Source organism: Odocoileus virginianus, chromosome 9, assembly GCF_023699985.2.
Source record: "Odocoileus virginianus isolate 20LAN1187 ecotype Illinois chromosome 9, Ovbor_1.2, whole genome shotgun sequence".
Classification (NCBI taxonomy): Eukaryota; Metazoa; Chordata; class Mammalia; order Artiodactyla; family Cervidae; genus Odocoileus; species Odocoileus virginianus.
Genome location: NC_069682.1, coordinates 10,635,145 through 10,663,079, shown reverse-complemented (window position 1 = coordinate 10,663,079; position 27,935 = coordinate 10,635,145). Strand labels below are relative to the sequence as shown.

Here is a 27,935-nt window from a genome sequence, read left to right as displayed (position 1 = left end):
GAGTTCTGAAAGTTTGAATTGAAACTTTTCCTCCGTTCTGTATATTTAAAGTTCTAAGGCATATGTGTGTGTGTGTGTGTGACTTTTATGACATTCTTTACAAGCTATATCTTCATCTAAGTTGTTTTTAGACAGAAATACTGTTATCTATACATTTGAGCCCTAGCAGTATGTAATGTGGTCCACGGCACATAGAAGGAACATATTAACCCTGTTGAATCATTTTATGATCTGTTGTTTTGATTGTAGGAACGATTTAATTTGGACCCTCTGAAATATTAATACAGATTTCTTTTCTTTAAAAATCTCCAAGGGAAAAACAACAACAACAACAAAAAAAATCTCCAAGGGAGAGAACTCTATAGTCTTTTATTCTTAATAGTGTGTGTAGGTGCTTCCATTTATAATTCAAGATTCTCCACTGCCTCATTTCTTTAATAAACTAAACTTTGTGCTAAAGGGGCTTCCCAGGTGGCACTAGAGGTCATGAATCTGCTTGCTAATGTGGTAGACATGGATTCAGTCCCAGGCTTGGGAAGATCACCTTGAAAAGGAAATGGCAACGCACTCTAGTATTCTTGCCTGGAGAATCCCATGAAAAGAGGAGCCTGGTGGACTACAGTCCATGGGGTCACAGAAGTCAGACACGACTTACCGACTCACCAGCAGCAGCAGTTTGTATATATGGCAGTACTTCTTGTCGTTCTTGTTCGGTCATTCAGTTGGGTCTGACTCTTTGTGACCCCGTGGAAGCCCACCGGGCTTCCCTGTCCTCCACCATCTCCCAGAGCTTTCTCAAACTCATATCCATGGAGTTGGTGATGCCATCTGAGCATCTCGTTCTCTCTCGTTCCCTTCTTCTCCTGCCTTCTGTCTTTCCCAGCATCAAGGTCTTTTCCAGTGAGTTGGCTTTGCTCATCAAGTGGCCAGTGTTGGAGCTTCAGCTTCAGCATCAGTCCTTCCAATGAATATTCAGGGTTGATTTCCTTTAGGATTGACTGGTTTGATCTCCTTGCATTCCAAGGGACTCTCAAGTCTTTTCCAGCACCACAGTTAAAAAGCATCAACTCTTCAGCACTCAGCCTTCCTTACCGTCCAGCTGTTACATCTGTTCATGACTGGTCACAAAGAGTCAGACACAACTGACTGACTAACACTTCGACTTTCTGTTGCTTCTGGTCTTCTCAGCCGCCTTAGGCATGCAGGAGAGCTGTCTTAGTCTACTCAGGCTGCTGTACCAAAAATACCATAGACCGGATGGAAGTTTATTTATCACAGTTCTAGAGACTGGATCCACGCCTAAGATCAAGGTACAGCCAGACCCTGTGTCTGGTGAGGACCACCCTATAGATTCACAGACATCTCACCTTATCCTCACAAGTGTGAGGAGGAAGAGGTGAGGAAGCTCTCTGGAGTCTCTTTTATGAGTTTACTAATCCCATCTGTAAAGTCTCTAATCTCATGACCTCATTAATTCTAATGTCCCCAAGGTCCCACCTCCTAAATGCAATATCACATGGGACATGAGGATTCAACAAGTGAATTTTGGGGTCTTCCCTGATGGTCCAGTGGTTAAGACTTCTCTTCCAATGCAGGGGTGTGCGGGTTTGATACCTGGTCAGGGAACTAAGATCCCACATGCCATGGGATGTGGCCAAAAAAAAAAAAAAATTGCAAAAAAGAATGATACATGTTTTGAAAAAATGGATTTTGGGGGCAACACAAACATTCAGTCCATAGCAAGGGCTGATTTAGAAATGAGTATAGCATTTAAAAATGATGGCTACACTTGCTAGTGATGGAAAAGAACCCAATAACACATTTTCTGCCTCAAATATATGCATCTCCTTATAAGTATGTATGTAGAAGATGGTATTTTATTTGAGGAAAACACCCTTAAGGTAAAAGGTGATGAAGCGGTGGGTTGCTCTGTGGTAGCTCTGTGTCCAGGGCTAGGACATTGTCTAACCCATAGCTGGACTTTCCAGCTTTGCCCGAATCCCTTGACTTTTGCCTGAGTCCCTTGGATTTTGACCTTTCTCTTGATCTTATCTTTATTAATGGGCAACAGTTGGCGCTATTGAGTTGCAGGTTAGTAATTGAAATAGTAGGTTGCTGCAGGTGGTACAGTCCCTGGTCCCTGTTCTGTTGGCAGTTCTGCCAACATGTTGAAAGTTTCAATCTGGCATTTGTGGGACTCAGTAATAAATATTAGGTGAGAATGTGTAATAATTTAATATACACTTGTAACAGAACTAGAGAGGCAGTTAATTGCATAAATGTGCCAGATACAGTTGTATTTTACCAGCAGGTATATCTTCTTTAATCCTTATAGCATCACACAAGCAACATGTTGTAGCATCAGAGGAAAGAATACAAGAGAAATTGGGTGAATTACAGTCATGTAGCCAGTGATGACAGAGCCCAGCTCAGAGCCCAGGTCTTCCCCACACCATGAACTTTCCCACCACTCATATGCCTAGTTTTCTTTGGTAATAACTCTGTTCCTTTAGGTTTCAGCTAAATAGTTGCATCCTGCTTTGAAAGAACCTAGTGTGGAGTGACAGTTGCTCAGCCATGTCCAACTCTTTGCAACCCCATGGACTGTAGCCTGCCAGGCTTCTCTGTCCGTGGGATTTTCCAGGCAAAAATACTGGATTGGGTTGCCATTCCCTTCTCCAAGGTATCTTCCCAGCCTTGGGATAGAACCCAGATCTGCATTGCAGGCAGATTGTTTACCATATGATCCACCAGGGAAGCCCTGAAAGATCCTATATGTGCTGAGTCGCTTCAGTTGTGTCTGACTCTCTGCGACACCATGGACTGTAGCCCGCCAGGCTCCTCTGTCCATGGGATTCTCCAGGCAAGAATACTGGAGTGGGTTGCCATTTCCTTCTCCAGGGGATCTTCCTGACCCAGGGATCGAACCTATGTCCCTTAGGTCTCCTGCATTGCAGGCAGATTCTTGTCCCCAAAGAATTGGATGTGACCTAGAGACTTAACAGACACAACAGAGGCCAAGTATTGAATGCAGTATCCTGAGCAGTGCTCCTGGGTCCACTGGAGATGTGAAGGTCACTCATCTCCACATGAGATGTGAAGGTCAGACTCTCAGTGGGTGGGTGGGAGTCTGGGCCAGTGTCCTGCTCTGCTGTGGCTGAGTTTATGAGTCCCGTGATGCACTGAGAAGGCTTGGGGTCTCTCCGGGGTGTGGATTTGACTTTAGCCTTGGGATGTCTGTACACTGACAGTTGAGCCAAGAGGTTATATTTTTCTCAAGTCTTTGGTTCCAAGAGCTTGTAGAATGCTGGCTTCCAAAGGGTGATGTTTCTCTTTTTGGAAAAGTGAAAGTGTTTGTTGTTCAGTTGTGTCCAACTGTTTGTGACCCCATGGACTCTAGCTGGCCAGACTTCTCTGTCCATGGGATTCTCCAGGCAAGAATACTGGAGTGGGTTGCCATGCTCTCCTCCAGGGGATCTTCCCGACCCGGGGATCAAACCTGGGTCTCCTGCACTGCAGACAGATTCTTGACCATCTGGGCTACCCCGGAAGCCCATCTTTTTGGAAAGGTGTCTTAAATGCAGCGCTCCTTTGTGCTGTTTGGGGCCCTATCACATTTGCACTAAGAGAACAGCAGCCTCTAGTTTGACTTCTCTGCCATTGGCTTCCTTTGTTTCCCTTCAAGCCTTTATGCTGCTTTCAGATTCATTTTATGCAGAGGTTTCCTGGTTTAAAAACGTTTTTATTGGCATGTAGTTGATGCTGAAGCTGCAAAACTTTGGTCACTTGATGTGGAGAACTGACTCAATGGAAAAGACCCTGATGTTGGAGAAGATTGAAGGCAGAAGGAGAAAGGGGCAGCAGAAGATGAGGTGGTTGGATGGCATCACCGACTCAGTGGACATGAATTTGAGAAACTGGGAGATTGTGAAGGTCAGGGAAGAAGCCTGGCATGCTTCAGTCCATGAGGTTGTAAAGAGTTGGGCATGACTTAGCCATTGAACAACAAAGTAGTTGATTTACAATGGCGTACTAGTTTCAGATGTACCGCAGAGTTATTCAGTTATGTGTATACATATATCCATTCTTTTTCAGATTCTTTTCTCATATAGGTTATTATAGAATATTGAGTAGAGTTCCCTGTGCTATATAGTAGGTCCTTGTTGGTTTATATATATTAATAGTAGTGTGTGTGTGTTTCATCTCAAAGTCTAATTTATACCCCCTGCCACGTTTCCCCTTTGCTAACTCAGTTTTGGACATTGGTGAGCATGTTCCCCTTTTGTAAATAAGTTCATTAAAATCATTTTTAAAATTTAGATTCCACATAGAGATTTCCTGTTTATTAAACGTGGGTGCTGGCTTTTGGGCTGTCTGCAGTTTTGTTCCTGCCACTTAGCGTTACATTCTGTGCTCCAGCCAGAGCGTGTGTTGCTGAGGGACAGACATTCTTTCTCCATCTCCTCCCTCCCTTCATTGCTCTCATTAGCAGATGCTGTTCCTCTCAGCCTGAAAATCCCTCCTTTCTCTTCTCTCTGTGAGTCATACATCTTTATTACAATTCAGAGCATGGCTTTATTTTCCACCTGGAAAACGTTCTCTGATTCTTCTGTTCCCTCTTTCTTCTTGGAGCCTCCTAAATTCTGTGCTTTGAAATATCTCCTTGGTTCTTTACAGAAGTTTCGAAACAGACAATCAGACCTCAGAATCTCATGTTCTTTCACCTTTCTGATGCCCAGCAAAACCTAGGCACGTGTTCGATGAGACATGACCCATTGCCGGCAGGTCTGTTGTGCCATTTTAGTTCTTCCTTTAAGCATGGTATCTAAAGTGAAGAAACGTCACGACAGAACTCATACGTACGGAAAGGCTGGGATTGCTCCGCTGCTTTGTTAAAGTGTGTGTCTGTTTCTCCTTTGTCTCACCAGCTATCAAAGAGAAGTATACAGACTGGACCGAATTTCTCATTCGGGATTTGACGGGTTCCCGGACGGCCCCTGCCAGCCTTCTGGAAGGTGTATGTATTGTTATCCAGCTATTCTCTGTCATCTGAAGCTGCACAGTTAACACGAGTTCACAGCTAAGAGCACCATTGCATATATCCTTCTATGGGTGCACAAGTCCACACGGACCTCGGTGTGCAAATAGCGTAACGTCCTGTCTTTTCTTGAATCACTTAGATGACTGATTCTAATGGGACCAAAGTGTCTTCACCTGTGGTCCAGTCCATAATTGGAAAATTTGCTTTTATGGGAACATATTTTAATATAATAACATGGTAGGATAGTTACCTACTATCCTGTACATTTAAGTGTCTTATCTTACGTTAGTGAATGTATATAAAATCCTGTAGAATAACTATTTTGTCAAAGTGACAACTAAGCATCCATGTGCTGGGGTGTAGTCTCAAAGTATGTTGGTTGATAAATGATTAGCTGTTTTATTTATGCATAGCCCCAGTTTTTAAACACGTTGGTAAGTCATATTTGAATTAGTCCCCCTGGTAAAACAAGAGGAGAAATGACTAACCATATTTATATGTGGTTAAGGTTGTTTTAAGGTACTGAAGAAAAAACAGGTTATTTGAAAATAATTTTATTCTGATACATTTTAATATTTATATACTAGAACAGTATATAAGAGGACTGCACTGTCATAAATAAATATTGAGTTACCAGATCTGTTTTTGAAGAATGCCCCTGAGAAAGGGGAAAACACAATTAATGACCAAGAACATGATACAGAGTTTGACAGTCTTATTATTCTCTTAACATTAACCATAAATTTCCTGCCTTTCATAAATGGTACTGAAATTTTGGAACACCACAGACTCATACAGGGTTGTTTAGTTTTGTTTTGTGATGATTTTGCGTAATGTGGTTTTGCATCTTGGTGGCTACTAATTGAATTGTTTGGTTGACAGATCAAAGTGATGAATGCTCACCCTTTCAAAAGGACAGATTGTCTACTTTGTTAATTTTTTAAGCATATTTGCCTACAGGGCTGGCTGAACAAACACCCTTTTCGTATGCAAACATGTGCTAAGAAGGTTGCTTAAAAGGGGCGACATTATATATATTCTCCAAACCAACTGTGGGGTGAAGTGTACAAATTACCCAGTAGTCTAATTTAGCTGATTATTAGTGTGTATTAGGCATTCATCCAGAATGTCCCCCACACGGATTAATGCTTTATGCACATCATCACAGGTATGAGAGCAGGGCCATCATAAGACAGACGTCTGCTGAGTCAAGGTAGATATTGATGGCCCCATGTCAGATGTATCCATCTCTTGGAAAAGTAGACGTTTTGTTCCCACTTGTTTTCCAGTTTGAGGCAAATTTGGTGGAACGCTTCTTCAAAGTACCCTCATTCCTCACAAATGTAGTTGTATCTGGGAAGGGTGATTTGTTTGGTGAGAACTTAGCACAAACTGTTATTTTCTATTTGCTTGTGATTTTGTTGTTGGATACTGAGTTGGGAAAGGTGGATGTGGGGCGGGAGGGGCCGGTGGTGGGAAGGGAGGGTGGGGGGTGGAGGGAAACACCAGACTGTTTGCCAATAGCTTGGATGATGGTATGGAAAAAAAAAATTATCTTCTGCTGTCATCTGTTTCCATGAGAACCTGAAAATAAAGTTTAAAATAAGGAGTTTTGCTTCTGTTTAAACAGCCTCTGCGAGGGAAAGGCCCTATAGACCTCATTACAGTTGATTCCTTAATAGAGCTGCAGGACTCTGAGAACCCTTTTCAGTACTGGATAGTTAGTGTGCTTGAGAATGCTGGAGGAAGATTACGCCTTCGCTATGTGGGATTGGAGGACACTGAATCCTATGACCAGTGGTTGTTTTACTTGGATTACAGACTTCGACCAGTTGGTTGGTGTCAAGAGAATAAATACAGAATGGACCCACCTTCAGGTAAGGGCGGGAGCTTCGGCCGCTCTCAAGTGTTGTCGGAAGAGATGTGATTATTTTCCTGGGTGTCTCTCTGGAAAATGTGTTAGCTCTGTGGTGTCTTTCCCATTTGTACTTGTGCACAGGAAGTGTTTTAACTTCAAACACTCTCTGTTGTGAATGGAACCCAAGACTTCAATGAGTAGTGTTCTGAAAAGAGAAAGCAGAGTGGGAGGCGGTGGAAAAAGCTGATCTGGTTCCTTTGGAATCACTGGTTTGGAAATAAAAGATGCAGTGCATGGGGACTTGGCAATATTCTCTGTTTTTCTTTAGGAATTTGATAGTCTTGCAAGTAGGTTCTGAAATATTTGCTCTTCTACTCACGGCCATCCATCCATCTATCCATTCATTCATCCATCCATCTACCCACTCAACCGCTCATCGATCCATCCATCCATTCATCCATCCATCCATTCCCCCATCCAACCTTCTGTCCATAGATTCATCTACCCATCCATTCATCCATCCATAGATTCAAGTAAAATGCTGATTCAAATAAAATGCTTATTGTTACAGTATCTGTCCTGACCTGGAAATAGCAAAAAGAAAACCATCATGCTTTTTTCCCCTGGTGCATTAAATAGCTTCAAGTACCTTGACAAATGCCTTTCCAGAGATTTAATTGGGTAGAAGACTGCATCATGCTTCCTGACATATCCAACTGGGCAAAAACCTCAGTGTTTACAAAATAACCTTTCTTTAATGTTTTCTACCTGCCAGATGATTTTACATCTGTTAGGTTGTTTATTTTGACTCCAAAAAAGTGCTACATATTTTGTGTGACTATTTCCTCTTAACAGCAGAGAAAATTTGAGACTGAGTTTAAGCTACCTGTCAAAGATCGCACAGTTTTTCGGAAGAATGTGCTGAAATTCAGATTCTCAGGTCCCCTTCTTCTTCCACACAATTTTCCCTGCTGCCTTATACTGGGCTTATCAACCTTGTGATAGGTAGCTGTAGAAGAAAAATGTTGGATTTCTCATTGAATTAAAGATGCCAAGGGAGGAATACATCTTCCCAAATTTGCTGATTTTCATTCTGGTCAATTTCACAGGTTTATTGGAAGCCAAGAGTTGGCTCTTTCCTTCAGTAAAATTTCCAGAGCCTTCCCCCTCCCATCTTGGTTGCCAGAGTTTGTCTTGAGGAGTTGTGAAGCAGAGGAGTCATGTCTCCCTTTTCTATCAGTCAAGGGCTTTAATTGAAAAATGTCTTGGTTCTCCATGTCATATGTTTGCATTTGTGTTGGATTTGACAGGCGTATAAACTTGTAATGTGGTGTTTTATTAGTATTGTTGTTGTCAATGTTATGAGAAGCAGCCAAGAAATCCACTTATACCCTGAGTAGTTTGGGAATATGATTACAAATGAAAGGCCTGTCGGTTTGTGAGAAGAGGCTTAAGCTCCCAAGGTTTGCCTTGGGATTCATAACCTAACAGGAGAAATTTACTTTGTGCAGAAAGTTGGGTGTATAAATCTTAGTTCAGTATCTAATTGCTGTATAAATTTTAAGAGAAATATATAATTGCCAGTGTAAATTTATAGCAAAGCAAAGGATGACTAATAGCTTAGACTCTGTGTAACATCCCTCTCTTGTGCTCATGTGCTCATATTCAATGGCCAGGATGGAAAGTGTCCCTTTAGAAACTAGGGAAATATTTGAATAAAGGAAGAGACCTCTCTCTAAGATAATTTGATATCTTTATAAGACAAGAATAGACTGTATTTACTCGTCATAGTAATTTTCTGACCATGAATTGTTCATTTCACTGAAGACTTAAAGCCTTTGGGAAAGACATTCCTCATCACGAACTTACATTTTCAACATTTAAACTGTCAACAGGGAAGGCTGTGGATGGAAAGAAGAAATTAAAAGGTGAAAGATCACCCCAAGTATGATTTTGAGTTCTTCAGATGCAATAGTTACAAGATGAAATCTGACTTCTACCTGATTTAGCAGAACAACACATAGGAACAGAATCCAGTCCTTTGGGTTTCTATAAATTAGTTTCAGGACCTGATGTGACTTGTTAAACTAAGATGGCAGTGCTCTTTCCTTGACTGAAGTCTAGGTGGGAGAAAACTTTCAGACTGGCACAGAAAACACTATTTTTCTTTTTCCCAAACACACTTAAGTAAATGAAAGTGTTCATCGTTGACTGGTGATAAGAAGTTGAGATGGAAGGGTGGGCAAGCAGGGCAGATAAGAGGCACTTTGAGAATAGAGTCATCCCTTGGTATCCACAGGGGATTGGTCCCCGGATCCCCATGGATGCCAGAATCCAGTGATGCTCAAGTCCCTGATATAAAATAGTGCAGTACAGTTGACCTTCTGCATTTGCAGGTTTGATGCTCTGCGTCCACCGTCTTCCCATCCACAGGTTCCATATTCCCAGGCTTCTCTATCCACAGTTTCTACCATCCTCGGGGCCCTTCTGCCAAGGGTGGACTATTCAGGAACTGAAGGCCTAGAGGGCTGCCTGGACTTTGAGAGTGAGGCTGTGCCAGGCCACCCTATCCTCTCTGCTGTGCTGACAACAACTCCTTTCTTTTCCTGGTACTTTCTGTTCTTAAAGAACCCAGTATTTCTCAACTGTTCAGTGCAGATAGAGGTATAGACATAGGTGGTGGATAGTACCTGACGAGTAGGTCTTCAACACTGGAGGAGAAGGTGCTCGCTGTTATGCTGTCTGCCAACGAGAAGCCTGCTTCCCATTTCTGGATGGAATCAGAGGATACGGGGTAGTGGATGGGAGATTTGAGAGAGGGTGAAGCCACCACACTACACCCGCCATCAGGGGTGCAGGTGCTGAGGGGTTAGGAGAGTCCAGCTTCAGCAAAGACCAGACGAGGGAACGGAAGATGGTGAAATGCCAGTAATCATGGGAGGGCAGTGGCTTCCTGCGTCCTTAGTGATTCAGGTGTTACCAGGGTGGGACGGGGAATCCAGAAGCGCCCTTCCTTCGGTGCTGAATGGAAGGCAGAGCATGATCCGACAGACCTGGAGCTCTTTTTCCAGCTGTGCATACCCAACACCTCCCCTCATATGCTTATTTTCTGGCACGTGGCCTCGTTTGTGGTCCCCAAGCTTTCCATGTGTGTCTCCTCTTTTGGAACACTGCTTTCTCATGCGTTCACTTCATCCAGAACTTGGATGCTGAACTCAAAAGTGCATGACCCATTCTCTGCAGTGCCCCCTGCCACCCTGTCCAGCCCATAGTAGGTGCTCAGTAAATATGTGTCCAGTGAATAAAATATGTGTCCAGACTGAATAAAAACTCAAATGTGTCTAGACAGAAGGAAGGAACTAGCCAAGTCCACCTTCCAGGAACCAAATCACTGATGGGAGTTTGGAAGCCAGTTTTGAGGGGAGAGCCGCCTGGTGAAGGTACCCCTAGACTGTGCTACTCTCTTTGCCCTGAAGCGTTAGTGGAGCTTCTGAGCAAGTAGAGATGCGATCTCTTTAACACCTGGGACAGCTCCAGGATATGAGGTCTGTGGTATTCAAGATGGGAATTTCTTCCTTTAAAAAGATCCCCATGTGAGTAGAGTTTGAGAAGCCTGACAGAGTGGAAGGAATATGGGCTTGGAGTCAGGGTCCAAGTGGGGCCCTCCTTCCACTTTGTCACTGGCCTCTGGGTGAGTTCCTCGACTTTGAACCTCAGTTTTCACATCTGTAAAATGGGAGTAGCCCCATGTTTGCTTTGCTGCTGTGTTACTCAGTTGATTGGTATTTTCTAAATATTCAAACTGTGATTAGAGTGTTAAGGTTATATTTGATTTTTTAAGAAATTTAAGTAGGCTGTTGAGGTCCAGGGGTCCTTTAGAGGCCCCACCTGCTTTTAATTTTTAAATTTAATTGGAATATAACTACTTTACAGTATTGTGATGGTTTATGTCATACGTCAACATGCATAGGCCACAGGTATACATGTATCCCCCCATCTTGAAACCCCCTCTCACCTGCCTCCCTGCCACCACCTGCTTTTATGTTTTTGGAGGTTTAGAAAGCAGATAGAATCTGACATGTTTTTGCAGGAACTAAAGAGATGAAATTTCTGAGGTTTAAGAAAAATCCTTAAATCCTTATTTCTATATTGTTTTGTATATCTTTTCCCTTCAAAATCTTTATGTCAACTATTCCCCCCCTGCCCCCCCGCCTTCTTTTTATTTTAGATAGTGCCTGGAGCTAGACGTTTCTGAATCTAATTCAGATGCTTCCTACATGAACTGTTTCTTATTCCAGAAACAACCGTTATTTTTTATCTTAGCTTCAGTTGCCTTAACAAAATACCATTGACTGAGGGGTTGAGCCTTAAAAAGCCCAAATCCACAGTTCTGGAGGATCGGAGTTCACAGTTAGAGCATCAGCAGTGTTGAGTGATGATGAGGATTCTCTTCCTGATGTGTAGATGGCTGCTTGCTGGGTCCTCACCTGGCCTCCTCTTCTTTTTTAATCTTCTGGCCATGCTGCATGACATGTGGGATCTTATTTCCCCACCAAGGATCAAACCCACATCTCTTGCATTGGAAGTGTGATACCTTAACCACTGGACTGCCAGAGAAGTCCCCTGGCCTCTTCTCTGTGTGTTAATGGATATATATATATATATATGTATATATACATCTCTCTGTATGTTAAGAGAGAGCGAGCATGCACTTGAAAGAGAGCTCTTTGGTGTGTCCTTTTGCCAGGGCACTAATCCCATCACAGGGCCCCACCCTTATGACCCCATATAAACCTAATCACTTCTCAAAGCTCCATGACATCAAGGGGTTAGGGCTTCAACATACAAAATTTTGGGAGGACACAAAGCATTCAATCCACAGTACTTCCCAGTGTTTATGAAGAACCATAGTTGAGCCTTTCCTCACTGGTCAGAGCCTGGTGGAGAAGGGAGGAGGGGGGATGTGGGGTGCATAAATAAAGAGGATTGCCCGTCCAGGCCTGCGTTTACCTCCACCTGTGAGATGAGTATTTTGTTTACCTCTCTTCCTCCTGCACTTTTCATGAGATGGATAGCCAGTCTGCAGAGGCGGACACCTTGTTTTCACTTAGGTTTCTGGTTCAAGATGAACCAGGATGGGTTTTAATTGCCTCTTAACTTCTTACCAACAGAACTGGACATGATACACTCTATTTAATTACCAACAACACGATCATTTTAAGAACATGTTTTATGTTCTTTTAATGGTGCTGTTTATTGTCCATAAACTTGCTGGTGTAACCAAGCGCCTCTCAGTCTAATGAAACACACACACACAGACTATTGTTCTCTGCTTGTTGAAACTAGGAGGTGTTTAGCTTCTGCAGGTGGCCAAGGGTGCTGACAAAACTGCAGCTGATTTTTCACCTTTTAAGACAGAGTGTGCCCTGCTGTGGGATTAAATTCTGTCTCAGAATTCATCCTCAGCATGAAGACAAAGCATCTTGAGATTGCAGAACAGAGATGAAAGTCCAGTGAGATCTCCTAGGTATCGTCCTTCATTCCAGCTGCTGTAACAGATGGGAAAGGGGGGCTTATAAACAAGAGACATTGATCTCTCCCAGCTCTGGAGGTTGGACGTCCAAGATCTGGGCACCAGCAAATTCAATGTCTGATGAGGACCTACTTCCTGGTTTGTAGACAGTGTCTTCTCACTGTGTTCTCACCTGTGGAAGGGGTAGGGATCTCTCTGGGGTCTCTCTTATAAAAGGACACTGATCCCATCCTGGGAGGTCCGCTGTCATGATCTCGTCACCTCCCAGTGGCCCCACTTCCTAAGGCCTTGAGTATTTCAGTGTGAATTTTAGGGGATGTACATTCAGATCAAAGTTCTAGGCTTTATGACCCTTCTCTCTGGTTTGATGGAACAGCCATGGCATCAGGTAGATGCAGCCGCCTGGGATGACATGACTGGTCCAATCCTGCTCTGCCAGCTCTCAGGAGGGGCTGTGAGCGTTTCTCTGGGGCTGCCCATCTCCTTGTTCAGATCTGAATTTGGACCTGACTATGTTGGGTTTTCATTGCTCTGGTCCTGAGTAAATTTTTTTTAAATTTTTTTGTTTAATTATGGTTTCTCTTACCTTTCTCTTTAGAGGTAAAGATTACATTAACTTATATAATAATTTGTCAGACCATAATCCCACTTGTTCAATTTCATCATATTATTTGGTGATACTCAGCAGCCCTTTTATCTTAGTTTTTTTTTTTTATTTTTTAAATTTTTTTGTTGGAGTCTAGTTACTCGGCCTTGGGTAATTTTTAACCACTCTTTTTTTACCCTCCTCTCTGTCTCAGGGGCTCCTCCCACCCCAAGAATCCTCAGTTACAGACTGCGGGAGTTCAGGGACCAGTACATTCTCTTCTTTTTTCTCTCCCTGTGTGTCTGCAGACCTTCCTTTAACCTTGTTTTTAGAAGTCACCCTCCTTTTGTATGATTTGGTTCTCCTTTTAATACACTGTTGAGCTCCCCATCTACCTGCTTCTGGAACCCTAGAAAAATGGGTTTGTTCCTATTCTACTTAGGAAGTCCAGGATCTTGGTTATTGTTCCCCCCTGCCTGATTCTTGGGGCTTCCCTGGTGCCTCAGCTAGTAAAGAATTTGCCTACAATGTGGGAGACGTGGGTACAATCCCTGGGTTGGGAAGATCCCCTGGAGGAGGGCCTGGCGACCCACTCCAGTACTTCTTGCCTGGAGAATCCCCATGGACGGAGGAGCCTGGTGGGCTGCAGTCCACGGGGTCACAAAGGGTTGGACACGACTGAGCGACTGAGCACATTTGGCACATCTGACCCTCTTGAGCTGCTGTGCTTGGCATCCTCTGGGCTGTGCTTCCGGAAACCTGAGCTGCCTTCCTCTTTCCCGAGGTTCTGATGTAGCGCCCTGAGCTGGGGCACTAGTGCATCCCAGGGAATCCCCCTCACCCGCCCGGGATACTGCATACGGCTCCGTGAATTGGTCCCTCTTCCTTCTTTGTGGGACCTTGTGATGTGACTTCTCCCTCTGGCCCCCCGCCTTCTCACCTGTCGAGGCTGGAGGGACCATTCTCTGCCTAGGGTGTTTATTGGGGGATTGGCTTACTGTAGTCCCCTGAATGTGTCTATCAAAAAGAACCTCATTCTACTTTTGCTCTGATACTGAAATGCCAAATTGGGGGAAGGAATTCCACAGAGGTGTAAGAGCATAAATAGAAGGCTAGAAAGGATTATAGACAATTTATACAAGTAGAGTCTGTCTTGTCATTAACTATCCTTTATGGGACTTGACATAGCTGACAAGAGAGACGGTGGGCAGGCATGGATAACCTGGCCCCCCTTCTGGCAGCTCTGCTTGCCCACCATAATTGTGGTTGTCTGCAAAGACCGAATAAACTGCTAAAACACAGGCGCTTCAAGCTCAAGGTGAGTTCAAACGCTATGAGCATCAAAATATATGGCTGCCTGCTAAAAAGCAGACATGCAAGAAATTAAAAATACAGCCCCAAAGGCTTAATGTTGCCTTTTAACTGTGCTTAAATTGATATTCATATCCTAGCTATCTGTCTGAAGTAGGCTGAGTTGATATAGCGAAGGTATAAACATATCTCCTGCAAGTGAGTGCTTCTGCAAATCCTATTTTGATAAGGTCTTAAATCTGTTGAGATCAGATCATAAAATTCCCCTGCAGTTTCAGCAACTGGTAAAAACAGCACTCAACAATTTTGTTCTTCTAATTTTGTATTCAGACAGTGTAACCTCCCTTCATAAATCCCTTCTCCTCACCGTGGGCGGAAACCTGGGCAACATGTGATGTGTTAGCAACATTTCAAGTGCAAATATTAAACTTGGTTGGTAAATTTTAATCTACCTTTTCATAATTTCCTGACTTATGTGGACTATTTTTAGCATATGAGAGCTTAGAGATTTAGTGAGAAATGGGCTATAATAACCGAAAACGCCAGACAAGAGTGTTTTCTCATTTAGAAACTTACCAGATAATAAGTTCTTCATCATTGGATATGACTTCCCTGGTGATGTGTGGAATTGGGGCTGAGGATGAATGAAGGTGTGATGAACGTGACTTACACCATCAAATTACATACAGAATGCATGCAGGTAGTCCCTGAAGAAGAGCCCTATTAAGTTGATTCTTTATTTCGGATTGCAGAATCCCAGGTTGCTATTTAACTTAAGGAAATCTCTTTAGCAGGTGGCCTTTTATGGCGGGCAGGGTGTGAATGCTTGCGGTCGCTGAGCCTGCCAAGTTATTATGAAACCCTGAGAAGATAAAATTGAGCGAAGAACCACCCGGTAGAACGTTTCAGCCCTTAAACTCTTATGTGATTTGCTGTTGATACAGAAATCTATCCTTTGAAGACGGACTCAGAGTGGAAACGTGCTCTGGAGAAATCTCTTATTGACGCTGCTAAGTTTCCTCTTCCAATGGAAGTGTTTAAGGTAAGATGTTGATTCCTAGCAATTTATCTACTCCTTTCGAGAATAAACCCTGTTAAGAAGTTGCCTGCCTCCCAGTACTTCCCGCTATTTAAAAAGCTACCTTCTTGACTGGTGTTCATTTTAAATGTTTAAAACGCTGTCTGTTCCATTTTGCTCAGTTTTATAATCTTCCCAAACACCCATGTTCCAAGATAATGCTTAAAACCTTTTTATTAAATAATTAATAAGGATATTATAAGATAATCCGAATCTTACTAAAAATTTTTTTCAAGATTTACAGTTTTTTCCCCATCATGTAAGATTATAGAAATCGCATTTTCACCCTCTCACTCCTTACCAAAGAAACCAAAGAAAACAGAGCAATCTAATTTTGTTATGTGTTTGATAAAAAAATGATGTTTCCCATGATGGCTCAGACAACTCCTGGCTCTGGGTAACCAGATCCCTGACTTTGGTGTTAACCATGTCCTTGGCTCCCCGTGTTGTCTTACTACCTACGTGTGTTTTCCTTAACGTTACACGACTTCCTCTTGACCATGCACATGAGGAGCAAGACCAGCCCTGATTGTTGGAGGAGACAGCATTTTCTTGCTCTCTGGAGTGGACATGGCCTGGGTACTAAACGGGCCTCACCTGCCCCTGAGTTTTCAGGGAGGTTAGGTAGGCACAGTCTGAGCTAAGCTTGGGGAGTTAGTTGGGTCATCAGCCAGACTGTATCCTGAGGTCCAGGTGCTGGGCGCTCCTTGGTGATGCAGGCTGAAGTCCATTGGTTTACAGTCTTTGCTTGTCTAGCTCCGGCTCTCAGAACATACCCAGCACAGCATGTCTGTGCAATGACTCGAACCTTCCCATCTGCTCTGGGCAGCGGGGCCTCAAGGGGGCCCTGGGACCTTCTTTCGAGCGTGGTCAGGAGGGGCCAGGTGTCATTAGCCATCTGGGACTGGCTTACCATGGCGCTTCCTCAGATTACGAAGATGATAAAACACAGCACAGCCTCTAGCACTGGCAGCCTGCTCTGCTCTCATCCTGAGGGACTGAAAGAGTTGTGATTCTGTCTGTCTCCATACGTCTCTGATAGTTTGGGTCTAGAGTTCTAGGTCAGCTGTCTCTTTTGTCGAGAATCCGGAGTTATCATCTTTCCTTTCCTCCTCTGGCGCCTTATGTTCTTTTTTTCTCCACTGTCCTGAAATGTCACGACGATGGACCCTTGCAGATATCTCTGTTCATCCAGAGTGCAGGGTACGTTGGGTGACCACAGCTCACGCCTGTTCAGTTTGGAGATGTTTCTTCTCAAGTCCTGACTCTTATTTTCTTCTCTTGTGACTATGTGGATGTGGGGTCTTGGCCTGGTATTGTAACTTTTTTTCCTTCATTTCAATTTTTTGTCTCCTGCTCTGTCTGTCCGGCAGTCACGTGTGCTGTTGTGTTCTCACGAGCGTGCATTTGGCATTTTTTCCTGTGAATGCTCTATGTTTATGGCCTCCTGTTCTTTCAGCCTAGAAGCGTGGGTGTTTCTTGTTGGAAGTATTGATTTTGTCAAGTTTTTTTTTCTCCCGGAATAGTTTGTTTTCTCCACGTTGCTCTTGGTTTCTGTCATTCTTCCTCGAGGCTGTCCTTGGGTGTCTGAGAATCCTTGACCGTGCTCTGGAGTTAAGAGGGTGATGTGAACGCTGAGGGTGGGGCTGGGCCATGTAGCAGGACCTCCTTTGTACGGGAGCCTCTTCTTTGTATGATGTTTTTTTTTCTCTTTAGCTGATTTCCAAGGAGGAGAATTTCAGCTTCCCACCGGGGCTCAGGGGTTTTGCGTTCTAGAAGCTAAGTGGCAGGAGGAGGACTCGGGGTTTCTACCTTGAGTTTGTATGTTCCTGCACCCACAGACTAGGTACCACCTGCTTCATCCCCTTCACAGGAGACTTGGGGACCCCTGGTCTGTAGAGGTGGGGAGGGAAGGATGCCTCGGGTCTGACTGCCTCTCAGACAGCCCCCCACGCTTCTTGGTTTATCACCTTCCATTTACCCGCAGTTTCAGATGTACCTGCTGTTACTGGTTTCTAAAAGCCTTCTGAAGGTTCTGCCCGGTTCATAGGACTGAGTCTCAGCTCTTCTGCAGGAGGCTTGAGATTTGGCTTTGTTGAATAAGTTTAGTTACTTCTTGTTCATGTGCATTTTAGCTTTTCTTGTTTTTATTTTTTATCTTTTGGTGGCACCGAGCAGCTTGTGGGATCTTAGTTCCCTGATCAGGGATTGAACCCACTTTCCCTGCAATGGCGTCTTAACCAGTGGAGTCTTAAATCATCATGCAAAGAAGAGGCTCCCGTACAAAGGAGGTCCTGCTACACGGCCCAGCCCCGCCCTCAGCGTTCACATTTTTCTTGATTCGGTCTTACTGGCCTGCTGGGGAGGTCTTTAGCTTCTGTTCTTTAGTTGCTGGTTGGGTGGCTTTGTGTCTTTAAAAAGCTTTACTGTAATTTTGGTTAGCATCTAGGAAGAGGTGAAATTAATGTGGGTTTTTAATATGCCAGCTTCATCCGGGACTTCCTTTTTTTCCAAAGTCTTGTAGCTTGGACTGTAGGGGGAGTTCCCACATCTTTCATTCATTGAAACGTAACTCCTTGGCTATAGTCATACTCAGTAAATATTTCCCAAATATGGAATGAATTCTTAAATGGACAAATTCATTTTACTCATTGATTTGAAATACTTTGAAGAGTTAATAATATATGAATAGTCAGAGTCGTTGGATATGCAGACTTATTATTTAGAATTATGAATACTAAGACTCAGAATATATAAACATTAATAATCCTTATATATTTTTAGGGGATTCCCAGGCGGTACTAGTGGTAAAGAACCCGCCTGTCAATGCAGGAGATGTGAAAGGCATGGGTTCTATCCCTGGGTCCGTAAGATCCCCTGGAGGAAGGTGTGGCCACCCACTCCGGTATTCTTGCCTGGAAAACCCCTTGAATAGAGGAGGCTGGAGGGCTGCAGTCCTTGGGGTCGTGAAGAGTCGGACATGGCTGAAGTAACACAGCACACGTATATTTTTAATAATTAACTAACTCATGAGCTGCTTATTGAGTAGCTACTCTTAGAGTGCTCTTGATCCTCCTCCAAGGTTTCATAACTGTTTATATTTTTCTCAAAAATAACAGTTACCTCCTTCTCTCACTTTAATGTTTTCTATTAGAAACCAGACTGTTATTTTCATGGAGTACCTGAGAATTGTCCTCATCCTCAATATCTTGTTTATAATTAACAGTTGCTTTTTAAAAGTTATTCTGTTTTGGAGTGTAGTTGATTAACCATGTTATATTAGTTTCAGGTGTTACAGCAAAATGACTCAGCTACACATACACGTGTATCTATTCTTTTTAAAATTCTTTTCCCACTTAAGGTTTACAGCATATTGAGCAGAGTTCCCTGTGCTATTCAGTCGCTGCTTTAAAGAGTAGATACTGAATATTTTCTGTTTTTCACAGGGCCTACGGGTGTATGGAGTGGGCACTTAATAAATAAAAATTGGCTGAATTGAAAATTCTGTGTTTTTAAAGCTTGTGAAACACTTTGATAAATGTTATCTGTTATTTCAGTGGAAACTGGGAAATTTTCTGAACCAGACTTGGTATGCAGTGAATGTTTGTACAGTTAATTTTGAAATCCTGAGAAGGACCACTGTATTAGTTTCCTAAGGCCGTTGTAATAATGTGCCACAAACTGTGTAGCTGAAAACAATGGATATGCACTTTGTCACGGTTGTGGAGGCGGTCAGTGACTATCCCGGTGTCGGCAGTGTGCGCCCCGGAAGGCTCTGAGGGAGAACGGTCCCTGGAGTCTGTCCTCACTTCTGGGGGTTGCCCACGGTCCTTGCTGTGGCTTGGATGTGACTGCAGCAGGACCCCAGTCTCTGCCTCCTTCTCCGTGTGGCCTTCTCTCTGCATGTCTGTCCAGATTTCCCCCGTGGGGACACCGATCATTCAGTGTGGGCCTGTGCTGATGCCTTGTGACCTCCGCTCAGCTTGAGAGCATCTGCAGAGACTCTTTTTTCCGTATCAGGTCAAATTCGCAAGTTCTTGGTGGATGGCCTTGTTTTAAGAGAGGCGGTGCACCCGGGACAACCACATTTTGTGTATGTACAGTAATCTCAGAAACCAGAGTAGTAGTTTCTACTGAGTAATTCCACATGCATGGAGGTAAATTATTCAGAGATGTTACATGGGGGCATGGGATGAGATTCAGACTCTCTTAGCAGTTGAACTAAAACAAGAGACAAATTATTGCCGTTGATTTGAGAGAGCACATTATATGACTTTCGGATGCCATATTTTACTGAGAATTCTGACTTCCCTATTTGAAAAGTGCAGATAAATTTCAAAGCATATCTTCAGAAGAAACATAAGTAATTAATGAAATGGGTGCCAAAAGTGGGGAAGGGATTAAAAAAATATTTTTTGTTATTGGAAAATAAATAATGAACTTTTGTTTCTTGAAAACTGGCCTCATCATTTAGAGATCCAATAGATTGATAAAGAATAATCCCTATAACAATACTAATTTATTTGAGAAAAAATATTAAGTATATATTTCTGTGCTACAAATAGCAAGGTCTCTCACTGGCTTTTTTTCTTTTTTTTTTTAAACATTTTATGTCACCTTTGTAAGCCATCATATACTTAGGATACATCCCACTGTCAAGAAATAAAGTGAAATGCCCCAGTTTCAATGAAGACTTTTTACTTTTCTTCACAAAGGACTACCAGGGTGGGTTTCTCTTAAAAGAGTTTTTTGGTCATGAAAAAGGAAGGACAGGGCTAAACCAGTTTTTGGCCAGTGATTTCTATCCTGCTTCAGTTCTAATTCAGGAAGCATTTATTAAAATATAAAGAGTCGCTTTGAGGGAATTTGGTTAAGTTTTTAAAATAGGGCCAAGGGAGGCGAGACCGTAAGAATCTAATGATAATGAAAGTAGTGTTTCATATGCGAGACACTCATAAGCCTTTTATAATTGCTGCTGCTTTCCATTTTCTGCAGTTCTTATAAATAAATCGTAATCTGCCATGGTGACCCCTCTTGTTTGCAAATGTTAAATTACAGAGGTTTCACGGACAATTTCCATATACATCAAAAAGACCTGCAAATGAGAAGCAGCAGTTCCTAATTTGCCAGGTGATTGGAATACAGGCTTTTTTCCTTAGAGGAATACACATGCCCAGCCCAGGAAAAGCAGGGACTCTTCAGAGCACCTCATTCGTGACCACACCTCATCATTGCAGGGGAAGAATGTTATTTGAAATGTCACTAAGATCCATTCTTCATTTTTATCTCTTAAAGAAGTGAAATTGTTTGAATAGTTTTTTCCGTTCGTTAAACAACAACAAGAAAAGCTGAAATCCTCAATGTGAAATGCCAAAGAAGCTATTTAGAGATGTGCGGGAGAGTCAGGGGAGCTCTAAGTGAAGAACTGAGATGGGACCAGAAACCCCAGCATGCTTCCTAGGTCAGGGTCCTCGGATCTGCCTCCTACCCCCTCCTCGGTTTGGTAATTCGCCAGGACTCAAGGTTGCTGTAAACGGTTGCAGCTTATTACAGTGAGAGATCCAGCTGGCGAGGGGCTTCCCTGGTAGCTCGGTGATAAAGAATCTGCCTGCCAATGCAGGAGACGTGGGTTCCATCCCTGATCCACGAAGATCCCACATGCCAGGAGTAACTCAGCCCGTGCACCGCAACTATTGAGCCTGTGCTCTGGGGCCCGGGAGCTGCAGCTGCTGAAGCCCGAGTGCCCTAGAGCTGGTGCTCTGCAGAAAGAGAAACTACTGCTGTGAGAAGCCCGTGCACCGCGACTCGAGAGCAGCCCTGACCCCCACAGCCAGAGAAAGCCCCCGCAACAGCAAAGACCCAGCACGGCCAAAAACAAGTAAAATTACAGAAGAAAAAAAAATGTTTCCTTAAAAAGAGTAAAAGATAGCTGGCAAAATCAACAAAGACAATGAATGCAGTGAACGCTGGAAAACCGGATGCTCGGGGGAGACTCAGTGTCCAGGGCAGTCATGGGGGCCAGCAGTTGTTGATGCCCTTTGCCCAGCACACACCCATCTTCCAGTCGCCTGGAGGGGAACTAGGGGTGTTGGTATAAAGTATATGGCTGGTACTGTGTGGGCACAGGGGGCCACTCTTACATTTAGGGAAGATTCATGTCCTTGTTGGGTCCTGTTTATCAGCGAGACCTGAGCCTGTTGGCAGGCCTGTCTCAGGACGCTTTCTGAGACGTGTGCCTGTGCTGGCTCTTGCCTGCACACCTCCGTTCCGCTCGTCTCTCAGCCTGTTGGTTCTACTGGCAGAATCCATCCCGAGTCCAGTCACCCTTCGCTGTGTCCACCACCGCCGCCCTAGTCCAAGCCACCATCCTCCCTGGACTCTTGCATCCGTCTCAGAATTTGTTTCCAGGCTTGTTCACTCATGGCCCCATTGCAGTCTGTTCTGAGAGCGGCCAGACGGATTGTTCTGAAACAGGATTCAGATCATGTCAGTCCTCTGCTGTGTGCTTCCTGATCGGACTCCCGTGTGATGCTGGCATCCCCGCGTGCTCTCTGAGCGCCTCTGCTGTTCACGGGCCTCATCGGCTCTGCCCTGCCGGCCTCTGCCGTCCGTCCAGTGCACAGAGATGCCCGTGCACAGGCCTTTGCGGTGATGCTCTACCTGGAGCGTGATTTTCCCTACTCACCGCCCTCACTGTCTTCAACTCTCTGCTTAAAGTCACAAAAAGTATCCTCACGCCATCCCCCAGCCTGCAGCCTGCTCAGGCATTTATCCCGACGTCGTCTGCATCAGGTTGCTTTCTCTGGTCTGCTCCATTTCCTCTCCCTGGAATGTACGCTCCGTGAGAGCAGATTGCGTCTATTTTTGTGAGCCGGCGCCGTGAACACTCCAGCCATAGGAAGCACTCAGTACGTATTCTTGAGTAGCTTAGTGAAGAGATAAGTACAGATCTCAACTTGGATGAAAGTTCCCATCCATTGTGGCCGCCTTGTTCAGTTCCCTATCAATACATGTGGCTGTGGTGGAGGTTAACGGGGTTCAAGGTCGTGAGAGCCGAGGCTTTGACTTCGTCAGGACTCAGAGCAGGTAAAAGGTGTGCCTGGTACGGTACTTATAAGGCTCTTCAGTCTCCTGGTGTCCCCCTCACAGCTCAGCTCCTGTCATCTCTGACTGGGGTAGCGGTTGGACAGATCCAGAATTATGTATCTATAACTGATAATGCGTTGTAGGTGTTAAGTGCCCTTGACATCTGCAAATAAGGGGCGTCCACTAATGACAGAGCGGGAAGTTAAGCCTTGTTTGGTTTTATCTCAGGTGACGCCTGTCTCACTTTTCATTGCTCCTTGCTTTCCCATAAGTTCGTGTTTGATCAACAGAGAGACAGGACTGCTGAGAAAAGGCTAATTGAGAAAAAAGATGCTTTGTGTGGCCATTGTGATTTTTTTCCCCACAGACACATAAAGACAGACATTCCGTGCACGTATTTCTTCACTGCTCAGAGTGTACAGGCTGTGCCTGTAACACATGGAACAATCCACATCTGTTATTTCTTTAGCTCTTTTCCAACTTTGAATTATGTGCCTGTTGGTGCATTTGTCAATTTAACCCTTAGGAGAGGAACCCTCGTCTGTTTTCACATCTGAGACCAAGGTCACAGGCCAGAGAGAGAAGGTCAAGTGTAGCCAAGAGAGCTCTCCTTTCTCATTCTGTCTGGTCGGGCCGAAGGGGTAAGAGACAGTGTGACCCGCTGTTACCATAGGTTGTCAGCTTACCGTTTCTATGGCGACCGACTTCTTCCCTTCTTGGGCAGCTAAATACAGCAACACCATAAGACTTGTAGCTGAATTTGGCCTTCAGGTGGGACCCTTGGATTCTTCCAGAATTTGCTCGAGGCCCCCTCTGTAGGCCCACAACTTAATTTCTTGAGCATGACATTCCCTGTTCCACGCAACAGAATGTATGATACCAAATAATGAAGCAAAACTTTGGCCACCTGATGTGAAGAGCCGACTCATTGGAAAAGACCCTGATGCTGGGAAAGATGGAAGGCAAAAGGAGAACCGGGTGGCAGAGGATGAGATGTTAGATAGCATCACTGACTCAATGGACATGAATTTGAGCAAACTCCGAGAGACAGTGAAGGAAAGGGGAGCAGTCCATGGGTCACAAAGAGTTGGACACAACTTAGCAACTGAACAAAATGTTTGTGTGAAGCATGGTTACTCTTTCTTGTCAACTAAAACTCCAGTGGTTCTTTGAAAGAGAGCCCGTCTTAGACAGCAGGTAATGTTCTCACTGGCCTGGGGGCTGGACCCCTGTGATCCTGCTGGTGTTGCTGACTTGATTCTGCCCAGTGGTGGGCCCTGGCTGCCCTAACGTGGACTCCGGTCCTGCACACCCAGGCCTGGGAGCTGTCTCTGCAGTTCCCCCACTTTCTTTGTCTTTCTCATCTCTTTAAAGACTCAGGGAGGACAGCCTCTCTGGGATGGTGAAGCACATCAGTTTATGTAATGCTCATCCTTTGCCGCTTAGAGAAACCAGAGGAGGGGCTTGTGTGTGTTATTTTTCACATGCTCTGGGTTCTTGAACTGTAGCCCATGCATTATGGAACTCATAAGGCACAGTGGGGAAAACCTGTTTTTAGGTGCGTTGGAAAAAATCTTGTGAGACCCACTAAAGAGGGCAACTTGGTCCAACAGGAAAGGTAATGGTGAAAATCTCCAAGCTCAGTTGTGTCGAGAGTTCAGAACAAATATCGTATAAACACATATATAACGAATCTAAGAAAATGGTACTGGTGAAAAAGTGTTTGCAGGGAAGGAATAGCGACCCAGAGAGTGGACATGTGGACATGGTGGGGGAAGGAGAGGGGGGCAGATTGGGGGAGTAGAACTGACATACATACCCTGCCGTGCGTAGGACAGCGAACCAGTGAGGAGCCTCTGCATAGCAGGGAACCCGGCTCGTCCTGTGATGACCCAGTGGGTGGAATGGGAGGTTCAAGAGGGAGGGGGTCGTATACGTAGCTGATTCACTTCATTGTCCAGCAGAAACCCACACAGTGTTTTAAACTTTCAGTTCAGTTCAGTTCAGGGGCTCAGTCGTGTCCGACTCTCTGTGACCCCATGGACTGCAGCACGCCAGGCTTCCCTGTCCCATCACCAACTCCCAGAGCCTACTCAAACTCATGTCCATTGAGTGGGTGATGCCATCCAACCATCTCATCCTCTGTCGTCCCCTTCTCCTGCTTTCAATCTTTCCCAGCGTCAGGGTCTTTTCAACTCAGTCAGCTCTTCGCATCAGGTGGCCAAAGTACTGGAGCTTCAGCATCAGTCCTTCCAATGAATTTTGAGAACTGATCTCCTTTAGGATGGACTGGTTGAATCTCCTTGCAGTCCAAGGGACTCTCAAGAGTCTTCTCCAACACCACAGTTCAAAAGCATTAATTCTTTGGCGCTCAAGTTTCTTTATAGTCCAACTCTCACATCCATAAGACTACTGGAAAAACCATAGCCTTGACTAGATGGACCTTTGTTGGCAAAGTAAAGAAACTGTAATTAAAAAAAAAATAGTGATGTCTTGATTGAGGGGTCCCTGCCCTGCTGCCTGCAGGCTGTTAGGCAGTGTCTTGCTTTTAATTCTAAACACTTAAGAATTTAAAAACACAGTCCACCTTGGTTATCTTTGCTGTGATTTGCCTGGTCAGGGAACTAGGATCCCATTGCCACACTTCGTCGTCGTTGGTTAGTTGCTACGTCGTCTTCAACTCTCGTGGCCCCGTGGACTGTAGCCCACCAGGCTCCTCTGTCCATGGAATTCTCCAGACAAGAATGCTGGAGTGGGTTGCCGTTCCCTTCAGGGGATCTTCTTGACCCAGGGATCCAGCCGATATCTCCTGCTTGACAGGCGAATTCTTTACTACTGAACCTCTGCAGAAGCCCGTAATCACCGTTTACCTATGTGTGTTTTCTTGTTGTTTTTTTGTTGTTGTTGTTTTCTTTTAGTGGTGCTGTAAGGAAGGTTGAATTTATAGCCACTTACAGTGCCTTTAAGTGTTTAAGTCTTTAAGTATTAATCAATGAAAGGAATTCTCTTTGCCCCTGTTGTTTTAAAGCAACCAGTGTATCAGTTTGGGAACTTAACTTTGGAAACAGTCCTGCTACAATCACCTGTTACAAATTTTTGTGGTTGGGATTGAAGTATGTAGTACTAGGTTTTCTCATGACTGCTTTTTAACTTGATTGAATGCAGCACTAGTTGATAAAAATTGGTATTTACAGCTGTAAGAAAAAATGGAAATGCTTATTAGTATTCAGTGTATAGATTTTTTATTTTTTTAAATACTTCGTTGGCTGAGTTTAATTCAGTGCAATGGAATTGAAATATAATAATGCTATTGATTTAATTAATGCTGGCATCTTAATATCCATTTTTAGATGAAACTAACGTAAAGAGTGTAATTATCTAATGACTGTATGAGAACTAGGTCTTTGGTAAGACAAAAGAGGAACAGTATGATAAATTGCATTGGATTTTTTTTTTTTAGCATAACAGAACATGCTGATGTGAATAAAGGAATTAAAGCCTAGGGCATTGTGTATTGATAATATATATGTGAATGTAAGACTAATTAAAACCCTCATTTGACTTTTCTGAAGCGTATTCTTAGAAATTATGCAAATTAATTGAGGCCTTTGAAAAGATGCTTATGCAATGTTTGAGGTCCCTGAAGACCAAAAAAAAAAAAAAAACTGGCATGTTGCAACTGAAAAAATTATACTGCGAAAGTGTTCTTTTTTTAATTAATTAGTTTATTTTAATTCGAGGCTAATTACTTTACAATATTGTGGTGGTTTTTGCCATACATTGACATGAATCACGGAGAAGGCAATGGCACCCCACTCCAGTACTCTTGCCTGGAAAATCTCAAGGGTGGAGGAGCCTGGTAGGCTGTAGTCCATGGGGTTGCTAAGAATCGGATATGACTGAGCGACTTCACTTTCACTTTTCACTTTCATGCATTGGAGAAGGAAACGGCAACCCACTCCAGTGTTCTTGCCTGGAGAATCCCAGGGACAGGCGAGCCTGGTAGGCTGACATCTATGTGGTTGCACAGAGTCGGACACGACTGACGTGATTGAGCAGCAGCAGCAGACGTGAATCAGCCACGAGTGTCCATGTGTCCCCCATCAAGAGCCCCCTCCCACCTGCCTCCCCACCCCATCCCTCAGGTCATCCCAGTGCACCAGCTTTGAGGGCCCTGTTTCATGCATTGAACCTGGACTGGTGATCTTTTTCACATATGGTAATATACATGTTTCAATGCTATTCTCTCAATTCATCCCACCCTTGCCTTCTCCCACAGAGTCCAACAGTCTGTTCTTTACATCTGTGTCTCTTTTGCTGTCTCGCATATAGGGTCACCATTACCATCTTTCTAAATTCCACATACATGCTTTAATATACTGTATTGGTGTTTTTTTCTGACTTATTTCACTCTGTATAATAGGCTCCAGTTTCATCCACTTCATTAGAGCTGATTCAAATGTATTCTTTTTAATAGCTGAGTAATATCCCATGGTGTATATGTACCACAACTTCCTTATCCATCTGTCTGCCAATGGACATCTGGGTTGCTTCCATGTCCTAACTATTGTAAACAGTGCTGCGATGAACATTGGGGCACACGTGTCTCTCTTAATTCTGGCTTCCTGGTGTGTATGCCCAGCAGTGGGATTGCTGGGTCATACGGTAGTGTTTTTGTGTATGATGTGCTAAAAGATTTTGATACTTATGTGCAAGGGGACTGAATTGCATATTGTTTTTTGCCCATTTTTTATATCCTCATGAGCAAAACTAGAACCAGAGGATTAAAGATTGAGGCTCAAATGGCTACTGCTGAAGGGAAATCCTGGAGTATTTTGTTGTGAAACTCGGGCTGTGAAAGTTTGGTTTCTGTGCAGGGAGTGAGGCACTGCTTTTCTTACATGAAACTCTTCACCGTGTACATTTTAGTTGTGTCATGTTAATTAGTTTAAATTCCCTCTCCCCCATGCCACATTCTTCCTATTTTTGTATCCTGTGGGGTGTATTTATCTAATGAAGCAGGGCTGGCAAGAAGCATTGGCTGTTGGGGAACCTGTGATACACCTGCGCTAAATTGTAAGTGCTGCCACCTCCTCAAGTAAACTGAGAGCAATCAATAGGTTAAGATCAAGGATGCATTTGGGAGATGAGGTGACCCTAACATGTTCTTTCTTCTCCCCTGTCTTCTATCTCTCAGTTAGCACTCTTCACCTCCTTCTGTAGGCTAATACTCTGGCCCTTACCTGTGTCTTAGAGAACCTCAGTATTCACCCCGAAGCTTCGTTGCTCTGCTGCTGACCAGTATTCAGGCAGCTCTGTGCAGTGTGTGTTCAGTCGTGCTGACTCTTTGTGACCGTATGGACGGTAGCCCACCAGGCTCTTCTGTCTAAGGGATTTCCCAGGCAAGAATACTGGAGTGGGTTGCCCATTCCTCTTCCAGGG

General features: G+C 44.0%; 1 protein-coding gene across 7 annotated transcripts in view; it reads left to right on the top strand.

The window, feature by feature from the left end:
* SFMBT2 (Scm like with four mbt domains 2) overlaps positions 1-27,935 on the top strand; it is a 176,798-nt gene that overhangs the window by 74,236 nt on the left and 74,627 nt on the right. For 6 of the 7 annotated variants that reach the window (XM_070471944.1, XM_070471946.1, XM_070471947.1 and 3 more), the window contains 3 exons: positions 4,929-5,017; positions 6,672-6,918; positions 15,274-15,371. In XM_070471944.1, the coding sequence (XP_070328045.1) occupies positions 4,929-5,017; positions 6,672-6,918; positions 15,274-15,371 (434 nt within the window). The remainder of the gene's footprint in view (positions 1-4,928; positions 5,018-6,671; positions 6,919-15,273; positions 15,372-27,935) is intronic. The other variant, XM_070471949.1, reaches the window with a different exon arrangement.